The 11860-nt window shown below is 39.8% G+C and overlaps 1 protein-coding gene across 1 annotated transcript in view; it reads right to left on the bottom strand.

Annotated features, from left to right (window-relative positions):
- Nucleotides 1-212: 212 nt before the first annotated feature.
- The window catches only part of RAB31 (RAB31, member RAS oncogene family), a 65567-nt gene continuing 53919 nt past the window's right edge, over nt 213-11860 (bottom strand). The window contains exons 6-7 of the mRNA XM_065398322.1: nt 9218-9327; nt 213-310 (exon numbers count right to left, since the gene is read on the bottom strand). Coding sequence (XP_065254394.1) covers nt 213-310; nt 9218-9327 — 208 coding nt within the window. The remainder of the gene's footprint in view (nt 311-9217; nt 9328-11860) is intronic.

Here is an 11860-nt window from a genome sequence, read left to right as displayed (position 1 = left end):
TTTGGCAGGATTCTAGGGAGGATTTTCCATCTAGGTTTTGCAAAATCCTTTCTGCTTATGATCCTTGCATTTTTATTGACACACAGTATTGAAATTATTGCTTTCAAGGCAAGGTGCCATGCCACTGAGGTTGTGAAGCCCTTTGCTCAATGAATAAGCAAATGGCGTTTTATTTTATTTTTTTCAAGTAAATCAAAACAGGCCATTTTGGGTCAGCAGCACCGTCTAGTGGTCTGTGTAGTCTGCTTTCCAAGTTTGATTGCTCCATTGTTGCCATTTTCATGAGAGTCCAAGGGTGGAATTTGTCGACCTGAAATATATGAAGAAAATACTGAATTCAATATTCTGCTGTAGCAAAACACACAGAGATATTAGTAAAGAATTACTTAGTTTGCACTAAAACTATGTAAGTCAGATTTGAATGTGAAACAACTGTTTTCCATGTAGCTTGTACTTTGTTTCTCCAGTTTATAACTTGGTAAGCAAAAGGAGGCTTTGTCCCATTTTTAAAAATATATACTGATTGTCAATTGGTGACATTTAGAACATAAGAACATAAGAACAGCCATACAGGGTCAGACCAAAGGTCCATCTAGCCCAGTATCCTGTCTTCTGACAGTGGCCAATGCCAGATGCCCCAGAGGGAATGAACAGAACAGGTAATCATCAAGTGATCCATCCCGTCGCCCATTCCCAGCTTCTGGCAAACAGAGGCTAGGGATACCATCCCTGCCCATCCTGGCTAATGGCCATTGATGGTACTATCTTCCATGAATTTATCTAGTTCTTTTTTCAACTATGTTATAGTCTTGGCCTTCACAACATCCTCTGGCAAGGAGTTCCACAGGTTTACTGTGGGTTGTGTGAAAAAATACTTCCTTTTGTTTGTTTTAAACCTGCTGCCTATTAATTTCACTTGGTGGCCCCTAGTTCTTGTGTTATGAGAAGGAGTAAATAACACTTCCTTATTTACTTTCTTCACACCAGTCATGATTTTATAGACCTCTATCATATCCCCCCTTAGTCGTCTCTTTTCCAAGCTGAAAAGTCTGTCTTTTAAATCTCTCCTCAAACGGCAGCCATAATAATTTTTGTTGCCCTTTTCTGAACCTTTTCCAAGTCCAATATATCTTTTTTGAGATGGGGCGACCACATCTGCACGCAGTATTCAAGATGTGGGCGTACCATGCATTTATATAGAGGCAAGCATTTGTAACACTGAAATTGTTAAACATTTACTTCAATGAGGAAAGATATTTTATTAATAACTTGTAAGACTATTAAAAGGCACAGGTTCTGTTATCTCTCCCACTTGAACACAAATGGTCCTAGTTTAGCAAGAGTTTAAATCATCTACGTTTTCAGTGCATACGTTTATTGTACCCCAGAGCTCTCCAAAGCACAAAAGCATTGTAAACAAGCAAACATGAACCATAAATGGAAAGGTGAAACAAAACCATTCTTTTAATTGAATCCCTCCCTCTGTTTCTTGGTCCCCTCAGCTCCCCAGCAGATGGTTTTGCTTGTCTAATAAGCCCAGGCTCCCGATTCTTATTTAAACTTATTTGAATTTAACAACAACAAAAGTTTCAGCCCTAACTGGGGTTCTAATGCAAGGCAAGGGCCTGCTGCTTTAGGTCTCCCTGTATGCCGCTTCAATTCTGCTATCACTTCTGTTTCATCGACCAGATACATACGGGTGACACAGAATATGCCCATTAAATATGCTGCAACTAACAAGCCTGGTCATTCAATGCAGGCATATCAGGAGTGACTCATGTGAAAACTAGGGTCTAGAATTAGGGAAAGTAAGAACCTGCTGGCTCTCATGGTAGCAGGTAAGAATGTTACATGAATGAGTTTGGCCAGTGTATGGTGGCACTGAGGATGGTATTCCAGGTGTTATAAAAAGAAGAACTTAATATTTGAAAAAGGCTTCCCAAGAGAGAGATGATGACGACCTTTTGGAAACATGGAGAAAAACATGCACTGAGCTCATGATGTTTCTAAAGTATTTGAACTTGGTTCCAGTTGACCCTGGAGCCCTGCCAGTTTTTCTGGGAGCCTAATCCAGTTAAGAATGTTGGAATGTGTAAACTTAATTTCCATAATATACCATTAAGCAAATGTTTTCTCAATGTTTGGATCTTTGAACAACAAGTTTGAAGAGGAGAGTGTAGATGTGCAAGTTCGTTTACAGACTGTTTCAGAAATCCACTGTAAACATTTTATTATGTTAGTTCTAACTATTTTTCAGCCCAAGCTTCACAGTACTAGTGAGTTTAAAACTGTGAGTATTCTGAACTATCACAACCAATAAGAAGCCATTGGAGGAGACTATTGCAGGCTTCACCAAAGTCAGCAATTATTTTGTCTGGTTCAGAATAGGACTCAATACTCCAAGCTGTGAATTGCCTTTATTTTATTATTGGATTTTCATACCAATATAAAATACAATAACAATTGGAAATAATACAAAAAAGAAATTCTCTACACATGCTGCGATTGGTGCAGTAATAAATTAAAGTGCAATAAGTAGAGTAACTTTATGGAGAATGTATGTTGTTGTTGTTCTGTTAATTCAATAAAAGGCAACAAAGTTTCAAACTCCTTTTCAGTCTTGTGATTTTGATTTTTTTGGTATGCAAATTTTCTCATCATCATTATTGCCAAGATTTTGTTAAATCAAGATGATACTGTTGAACTAAATATTTTTAATCTTATATAGAAACTTGCCTCTGCTCAAGGGACTCCTAGGATCTGATTGAGTTATCACGAGTAACAACGTTGAAGTCAATTGAGTGACACTAGTATAAAATTCAATGTAACGAGATAGAATCAATCTCACAATGTGAGCAACAAACTGAGGTCAGTCTCTTCTAGTATTCAGGGTATGGAGCAACAGTGTTCATCTGAGAAAACGTCTCTCCATTATAAAATAGATGAGCTGGAGAATATGATTAGAGTCTGAAATCTGTTTGGCTGCCTTTAGAGAGAAAATAAGATATTTGGGCTCATAGCATTGTCTATTTCAGAACTCTTCAGTTGGTAATCTCATAGCAGAGGCAGTAACACATAAAGAATGTTTTAGAGAGCTGGCAAAAAGATCCAGATGATTAGTAGGGGAAAGATGAGCCTTAGCTTCAAATCCAAGTCAGTGGTGACCACAAGTTTTAACTATATGAAAGATTTTTGGTAGTCTCCGTTCATTTCTTAATAGGCATAGTGTCCATATCACAAAACCCCAATTGGATCTAGTTGGCATACACTAAGAAGGATCAGCAGAGAAATCAAGAACTGAATTGGTTTACAGAATAAATTACTCTCTCATCTGTTTAGGTTGCCCCTCCAGAACAGGGGTGAAGCACATTACATGTGTTGGGAAGCCTAAATTGATGCCATCTATGCTATAGATGTTCTGTAGATAATGTTAAGAGAGCTATGTTCTGGACTATCAATCTAGTCACTAGTCTCATGGACAAATACATTCACTGAAACAGTTTTTAAAATGACTAATTACCATCAAACCAGGACTGCCCTGCTTGGTAATTTCTGTTCACAATATACCATCAGAAGAGATGGAACTGTTCTGTTCCTTAAACAGAAATATTAATCCAGACCACAGACCTGGTCTCCTCTCCAGGTTTTGTAGAGAAGAATACATATTACCATGATGTAACCAATTGGCTGGAGCAAATAGATATAATGCTTTAGGAGTCCAGATGAAACGTACAGGTTCACAGAGAAGAAGAAATATAAATGCATTTGTCCAAGAACTCTTTGAGTTGGAACTGGAGAAATCTGGAACTCTTGTGTGCTTCTACTGGAGTGATCCAATCAACCGTAGCTTTTCTGTAGTTCACATCACTGCCATTTCTAAGTGCTCTGCTTTAAAAGTAGGTTTTGTCATTTTAATTACTGGAATATTTGGTTTATCTTTGCTAGTGTTTAGAGGATTTTTTATATGTGGAGAAGAAGTACAGATAAAAAAGCCTTCACACAAACAGCTTTATTTCATTTTTTATTTTATACACTCAGGCTGGTTTATAAACATGCACTTCTAGACACTGATGCATGAGTCTTGAGATCCTCAAGTGGGCACGGCTTGGTGCATGAAAAACTGAGGCAAACAAAGATAGTTCAGGAGCAGGAATGTTGACACAGTCAAGCCTCTGATGTGTAACTCCTCAGTTTGGCAAAAAGGGAGCATCAAATCAACTGTATTCCACTCTCAAGTGTGCTTGAATTGGGCTGGGACTGCCCAGAATGACAGTCCAGGGCCTACTCTGATAGCATTCTGACTTCTACTCCTACAAACTAACAGCGTGAAGAGCCAGCATTCTGGGAGCCTAAGTTCAGAGGCTGTCAATGTGAGGGTGCAAGAAGCAAGAGTTGGGGGAATTAGGAGCTGGGAGGAGGGAAAGTGAAATGGTGTAGAAAGGAAAGAAACACAGTAGAACCTCAGAGTTACAAATACCTCGGGAATGGAGGCTGTTCGTAACTCTGAAATGTTTGTGTCTCTGAACAAAACGTTATGGTTGTTTTTTCAAAAGTTTACATCAGAACATTGACTTAACACAGCTTTGAAACTTTACTATGCAGAAGAAAATTCTGCTTTCCCTTTATTTTTGTAGTAGTTTATGCTTAACACAGTACTGTACTGTGTGTGCTTTTTTTTTTTTTTCCGGTCTTTTTTTGTCTCTGCTGCTGCCTGATTGCATACTTCCGGTTTCAAATGAGCTGTGTGGTTGCCTGGCCAGTTCCTAACTCTGAGGTTCTACTGTACAGGGCAGGGAGCAAGAGGGAGAGAACATGGACTGGGGGACAGCAAAAGGGCCTGGGACACAGAGAAAGGGTCCCCTTTGGAGGGAGCAGCTGCATGAGTCAAATCAGTTCCCAAAGATGCTCTGTAGACCTAATAAAGTTCCTTTTTGAATCTGATACTCAGTTGTAAACATTATTACAGTATCAGCACCAGTGTTACCTAAATAATAATACATGTAAGTTTTAAAAAATACTAAAACACAGAAATTTAAGAATGAGGCTGTCCAGAGAATTATCTACGGTTCTGCTCTTGCAAAATAAGCCCAGTAATTAGCTCCAAGTATAAATCCCTGGGTATTTGTAATAAGATTATAGATTGTAACATGGGACTGTGCAAGACTCTGTCTGTGAAAGGCTGAAAGGTCCTTACAGTTCAATTTAAGGGAAAAAGGTTTACATCCTTGCAAAGACACGAGAACAACAGCTATTACTTCAGACAACCCATGTGTTAAACATAGGCCCTAAAATTATGGATTTTCATCACAGCCGTGGATATAAACTGTTACAGTTCTTTTACACAGAACAAAATACTAAATATTTTTTTGTTCACACCTGTTCTGGTTCTTCCATTGTGGTCTATTGTGTTTCCTGCTCCTACTGTATTTTTTGAAATTCATAGGGTTTGGGTTTTTATTAAGTTATTGAGCATTCCTCACTCCTGATTTGTGCGGCCTCTACTCTAGTTTTGTGTCTTTGTACATAGCTGGTTTAGTTGACATAAATGTGTGCGTGTTTTTTTGTGGGAGTTTTTATAGCTCACCTCCCTTGTACCGCCTTTACAGAAACACTATGGTTTGAATGGTTTGTTCTGTTTAATAATGCTTTTCGGTGAGTGATTTCCCCCGCACATGATGCAGGAAAATGGGCTGTGCACTGAAAATGTGCAGAGCCAGACAGAATTCTCCCAGCTAGGCTGCAGAATAGATATGACACTGCTGTTGCAGGTTACGGCTACATGACTGCTGTGCAGGACTCAAGTGGGGCCAGAATACTTTGGAAGGCTGGTTCCAGCACTTTTTAATGGCATTGCAATATTTCTGATTGCACTTCCAATACTTTCTGACACTTCTTCTTTTAGGATTGGAGCACTGCTGCTGTGGCCCACCTCAATGGGGAAATTTAGAAGTTGTACCCCTGCGGTAGCAGGTACAATGACTAAAGTCATCTCCTTAAATAGCAAGTCTGCACTAGAGCCAGGTACAAAGCACAGCTCCATGGGAGGGAGTAAGGACCCCATGCATAGGTTCATTGTGGCCTGGTCCACACTACCCCCCCACTTCGGACTAAGGTACGCAAATTCAGCTACGTTAATAACGTAGCTGAATTCGAAGTACCTTAGTCCGAACTTACCGCGGGTCCAGACGCTGCAAGCAGGCTCCCCCGTCGATGCCGCGTACTCCTCTCGCCGAGCTGGAGTACCGGCGTCGACGGCGAGCACTTCCGGGATCGATCCCAGAACATCGATTGCCTGCCGTCGGACCCAGAGGTAAGTGTAGACGTACCCTGTGTTCCCCCATTTAGCTGAAACACACAAGTTCAATAAGGACAACCATGGGAGGAAAGAGTGGGCAAAGAGAGGGATCATAAAACATGTGTGTCATGGCCAGGTCCTGGGCAGCCAGACCTAGTAGTCAGAGCCAGGGCCCACAGTCATGAGACAGGAGTTGACTAGGTAAGGATACCAAGAGGACAGAGGCAGAAGACAAACTGGAGATCAGAACCACAAGTCGGGAATAAGAGTCAGGCTAGGTCAGGATGCCAGACAGTCAGAGGCAGGAGCCACACTGGACACCAGGAACCACAAATCAAATGCCAGGAAATCAAGGCACAGGAGCAGGGTGGAGCCCAATTGTTCAAACAGCTTCCTGCTCCTGCTGCTGGCTTAAGTAGGGCCAGTGGGCCAATCAGCCACTCTGGGTCACCACCAATTGGACATCAGGGGCAGAACCTCACACTGGGGCTAGATTTCATGGGTCACAGGTAAGCCCTTATCAGCAGGCTGCCAGGTGGAGGGTTGGAGGGTAGTTGTTCCCATGAATCCTGCAGGCTGGGTTTGAGATCTGTAGGCCATGACAATAGGTGTTTTATCCAACAGTTTTAGCATGTTATTTATGGCAATTTACCATCTTTTGCTGTGTTCACATATATATGCGCTATCGATTCCACATCCAAATACTACAAACCTACAAACTTTCTCCTTTCTCTCTTCTGAGTTCTGGTAAGGTCACAAGTATGTCCACTGAGACAATCTTTCTATGTATCCAAAAGATTATCTAGGATATTTAATGCATATGCTTGGGTAATTAGTGCATGTTAATTTCAGTTTAACTGATTTTCCATGTCAAATATAGCCATTATTAGGGAGTTGTCATTGCTACCCGCTGTAGCATTACCTATCAAAGGGATAAACTAATTATTAATGATTAAATTATAGAACATGGGTGAGTTTTTGTATTAGTACATTCATACATACTGATAGGTTATATTGGACATAGACAATCAAGCAAACTAAACTGGGTAAGGGACTGGTTCTCCAAACCAGATGAATTACAAGATCTGTAACCTTCTGAAAGGTATAACAGGCAAAAATAATCAATTAACATTTTCAGATACATCCTGTTCAAGTGAAATGATTGGTCAATAACTTCTCAGGCAATGTGTAGCAGACGGTGTGATTTTCTAGGAGCAAAGAAACATTTCACACATCTATTTATAATATACTGAGTTTGTGAGAAAAAAGGAAGCGGTCATAAGGCAGTAGAGAGAGACAAGGTGGGGTAGAATATGCTTTATACTCTGTTTTTATTCAGGAGCTGATGACACTGGAATTCTTGGAATGAAAAATTAGTATGGGGTGTTCCCCTTTCCTTTCTCGCAATGTTGATTTCTTCCCCTTTAACAATCCTGGGGAGAAAACTTGTGCTGGATCCCAATGAAAAGTGACTATTTCAACTTATCCTAGTTATCCAGGAATATGCCTCCACATAAAAAACCACAACAAAATGACAATTAGATCAACAGTTACCTGCCCTACAGCGGTTTATGCATGGAGGTATGATAGAGGTTAGGATTTAGATACACTGAAAGAACTACGTGGGAGATGCTTACATAGCACCTACTCAAGCTATGCCCTATTCTAGTCTAGTCAAAGTTATTGTTAGTTGTGACGATGGCCAGAAAGGGTTAAACATCCTGCTGAATAAATGACTCAAATTCAGCCCTTAAAGACATGTGAGGGGATGTTTGTGTATTTACATATATATGGGCAGTGGTCAACAATGTAATCAACAGTCCCTGTCTATGCTATTCTGATAATTCAAAGATCAAAAGAACATCCTAGCATTTAAATGAAGTGTAAGCACGGGATATCTCTGTATTCATCTCTCTTTGAAATGTATAGCAAATCATCAGTGAATGGTGGAGGAACAGATTGTCTTATGTTAATTCATATAGCTAAGTACTGGTGATAGACTGCCTGAGGATAAATTGCCTTATGTTAATCTTTGTGAATAACTAACAACGATGCTTAGGAAATAAGAGCCTGTTGTTCCCCGAAGGATTCCAACTTGTCAAAGAAGACCTGAAATTGTATAAGAGATCCTTGGGTCCTGATCCTTTTAATCTCAGATCTGCTTAAGCGTCATCAGGGGAAGTTTGAGTCGCAAGATGAGATCCCAGTTAAGCTGGTACACCCTGGATATGATTTTGGACATTGGATTATAACCTATTAACTAAATTCTAAAGGAACTCTTTGCAACTACAAAGCTCACCATCTCTGCTATGTATCTAAACCTCAAGAATTGAACTCATGTCTGTATGTATATTGATCTTTTAACCATACTCTCTCCCATTTCTTTTTTAATAAATGTTAGTTTAGTTAATAAGAATTGGGTGTAGTGTGTATTTGGGTGAGATCTGGAATATTCATTAACCTGGGAGGTAATGTGTCTGATTCTTTGGGATTTGTAGAACCTTTTCTTTTATATGATGAAGTTTGTTTTTTTCAGAAATCTTCATCATATTTGACTTGGGTACCTGAATGGAGTCCTGAGGCTGGGTTACTTTAAGGGAACTGTGTTGTTGGTTTCTGGACAACCAGTGAGGTAATAAAGAAGCTGTTTTATGCTGGCTTGGTAAATTTAAGTATTGAAAATATCCACCAGTTTTGGGGATTATCTGCCCCATTCTTTGCAGTTCACCCTAATTGAGTGACTTCAGCTGGCCCCCACTGGGGCCCCGGTCACATTAGTTCTATATTTTCATAAGCAGTGGACACACTACTGCCTCAGGTGTTTTCCTCTTCATGGAGAAAGAAATTTTTGCATGCAGTATGGCTGATCATTTTCAAAAGGACTCCAAACAAAATCCACAAGAAACTTGTAAATGTACTTACTGATGCCTTGAAAGAGTTCCTCAATGTTAATAGCATTCTTTGCACTGGTTTCAACAACAATTGCACCTATAGATTCTGCATATTCTTTGGCATCCTTCATAGGTACCTCCCTAAAAAAACGTTTTGGAAAGCAAACAAATTACTGTGTATTTATAAAAAAACAAATATTCTGAAAGACATCTCAAGTCACATTGTTCCTAGTTTCAATTGCATAAGTTTGGATCTTCTCCTGGTGCTGACATTCCTTGCTTCTCAAATGATAAATATTTAAGAGTCTCAGTCCTGCTTCCACTGAAGTCCATGTGAATTTTGCCATGTAATTTAGTATGAGCAAACCCAAGATATAAAAGCACATTAAATCTTTTGCAAAATATTTCACAACAAAGGTCTTGATTCCCTTATATGTGGTGATGTAGTCTCAAAATCATAATCCTTTGTTTCCTTCCACATTCCTGTCTCTCAAAGAGCTATCCCCACTTTTCTTATACACCTCTACCCCTATATAACACTGTCCTCGGGAGCCAAAAAATCTTACCGCATTATAGATGAAACCGCGTTATATCGAACTTGCTTTGATCCGCCGGAGTGGCAGCCCCGCCCCCCCGGAGCGCTGCTTTACCGCGTTATAGCCAAATTTGTGTTATATCGGGTCGCGTTATATCGGGGTAGAGGTGTATTCAGGTGGGATTATGAGCCAGCTGCCTATGTCACAGAATAATCAACTTAACCTTTTCCCACCGAAACACAACTAAAAGGATGGGGGTGTTTCAGGCAAATAGTACCAGCCTATTACAATCATATAGATTGCAGAAATTTAAAACTTCTCACAAAGCATAAAAAAAATCCTAAACACAGCCTAGATAGAAATTATTTAACATGTTTTGATTCTATAAAAAATAAAGAATACTTTTGGTGGTGGTGGAGGTTTCTATCTCGTTGTTCACGTTCAAATATCAAGATATCAATCTGGGTTGTTGATAAGGATTTTGGGGCCTGGTGCCAAGACCAAGTTTTGAAAACTAATAGACTTTAAGGTCAGAAGGGACCATCATGATCATCTAGTCTGACCTCCTGCACATGGCACACCACCAAACCTCACCCACCCACAGAAAAGAAATTATCTTTAACTGCTATCAACCTTCCCCCTTCCCCCCCCCCACTTGACAAAGATGCATGAGAAGAGATGCATAAAACATTAGAGAAAGAGCATCCAGCTCTGGAGATTCAGCCCATAAACAGGACTGTCCAAAGTGAACACACAAACAGGATGGTTTTTGTTTATTATAAATGAAGTTGGATTGAAAGGATCACATGTTTAGCTGTTTATAAGTGGCAGGAGACTGTGGCTGATTCCAGCAGAAACACGCAAGCCACTGATTCCAAACCACATTGGAAACAAGAATCTTAGGGCCAGATTCTCCAGTCCACAAAGGTTAGTTTGTGCCACATAAATGGTGCAAAGAGGCCTTAAAACAGCTGGTGACAGCCAGTGGAGAATTCCCCTTGTGTAGGGAACTCTCCACTTGTGGAAAGCTGGTGGATGCATCTCTACCTTCTCCTATGCCAGCTCCCCCAGTCATGGTGTATGGGGAGAGAGCATGGAGGAGAGGATGCTCCACTACGCTTGATTCTACACTGACATAAGGTCTGTCAGTTGCTTCTTTCTACAATGACAAATTGGGTGTCAGTATTGCGACGACTTTACTTTGACCAAAATATGAGAGCTTGTTCCTCAAGCAATTTATTCTAAGCCAAGAGGTGAGTAAACATAAACTAACGGTATTAATAGTGGGAGAAAGAGCCAAGAGACGAGCAGAGACTTAAAAGGGAGTTGAGAAGGTTTGGATTTAGGAGCCCTGGAGAGAGAATACCTGTTTTGAAAGATGTTGACTAAACTGTTTGCAGTTAAAAAAACCTCAGCATATACAGTTTAAAACTTCTACAAATATTTATTTAAATAGAAAATGTTTTGTATGGACAGCGTAAATAAAGGGCCTGAATGTAAAGCTTAGGATTTCCTGACCCTGCATTTGGAGTACTCCAGAGAACCAAAATTTCAGAAGGTATCTCAGTTTTTAGAGAGGAAGATTATGTCCTTTGGTCTCTATATTGCCCCAAGAATTTAACAGCGGTTTTGTCACTGGTGGGCAAAGTAGCTCATTTATTTAAATAACATTCTGATCTGAGCTCTTTCAACAGAGATTCTGTGATTGTGTCCAGGTTATTATCCATCAACCAGAGGATAGAAATTCCAATATAAAATATTAAAAAAAAAAAAAAACTCACTCTAAATTCTAAAGCCAATAACAAAATTGTAGAGATTTTAATAAACATCTCCATTCTCAAAGATGATATTCCCTGGGAGCCAGAGGGAGGGAATTTATTTCAGCAAAGTGCCAAAATTGTTGATGGCCACGTAATAATAATACAAAGAATAACCACATGTCTTCTGGATGTCTTGATTCTAGGTTGGCAGCTAGCACCTATATATTAGAGATCTGTAAAAAAGAAACAAAACAAAACAAACCACCACCACAGGAGGGTAACGTGGTCATTGCTAGAAGTACCAGAGGAAACTATATTAGCCCTTTGCTAGTGGAAGTCAAATCTGTTCCTCTATTTTTCCCCAGTCATTTCTCCCCT

Source organism: Emys orbicularis, chromosome 2, assembly GCF_028017835.1.
Source record: "Emys orbicularis isolate rEmyOrb1 chromosome 2, rEmyOrb1.hap1, whole genome shotgun sequence".
NCBI lineage: Eukaryota > Metazoa > Chordata > Testudines > Emydidae > Emys > Emys orbicularis.
Note: the sequence above shows the minus strand (reverse complement) of the source record. Positions and strands in the feature narration are given on the sequence as shown.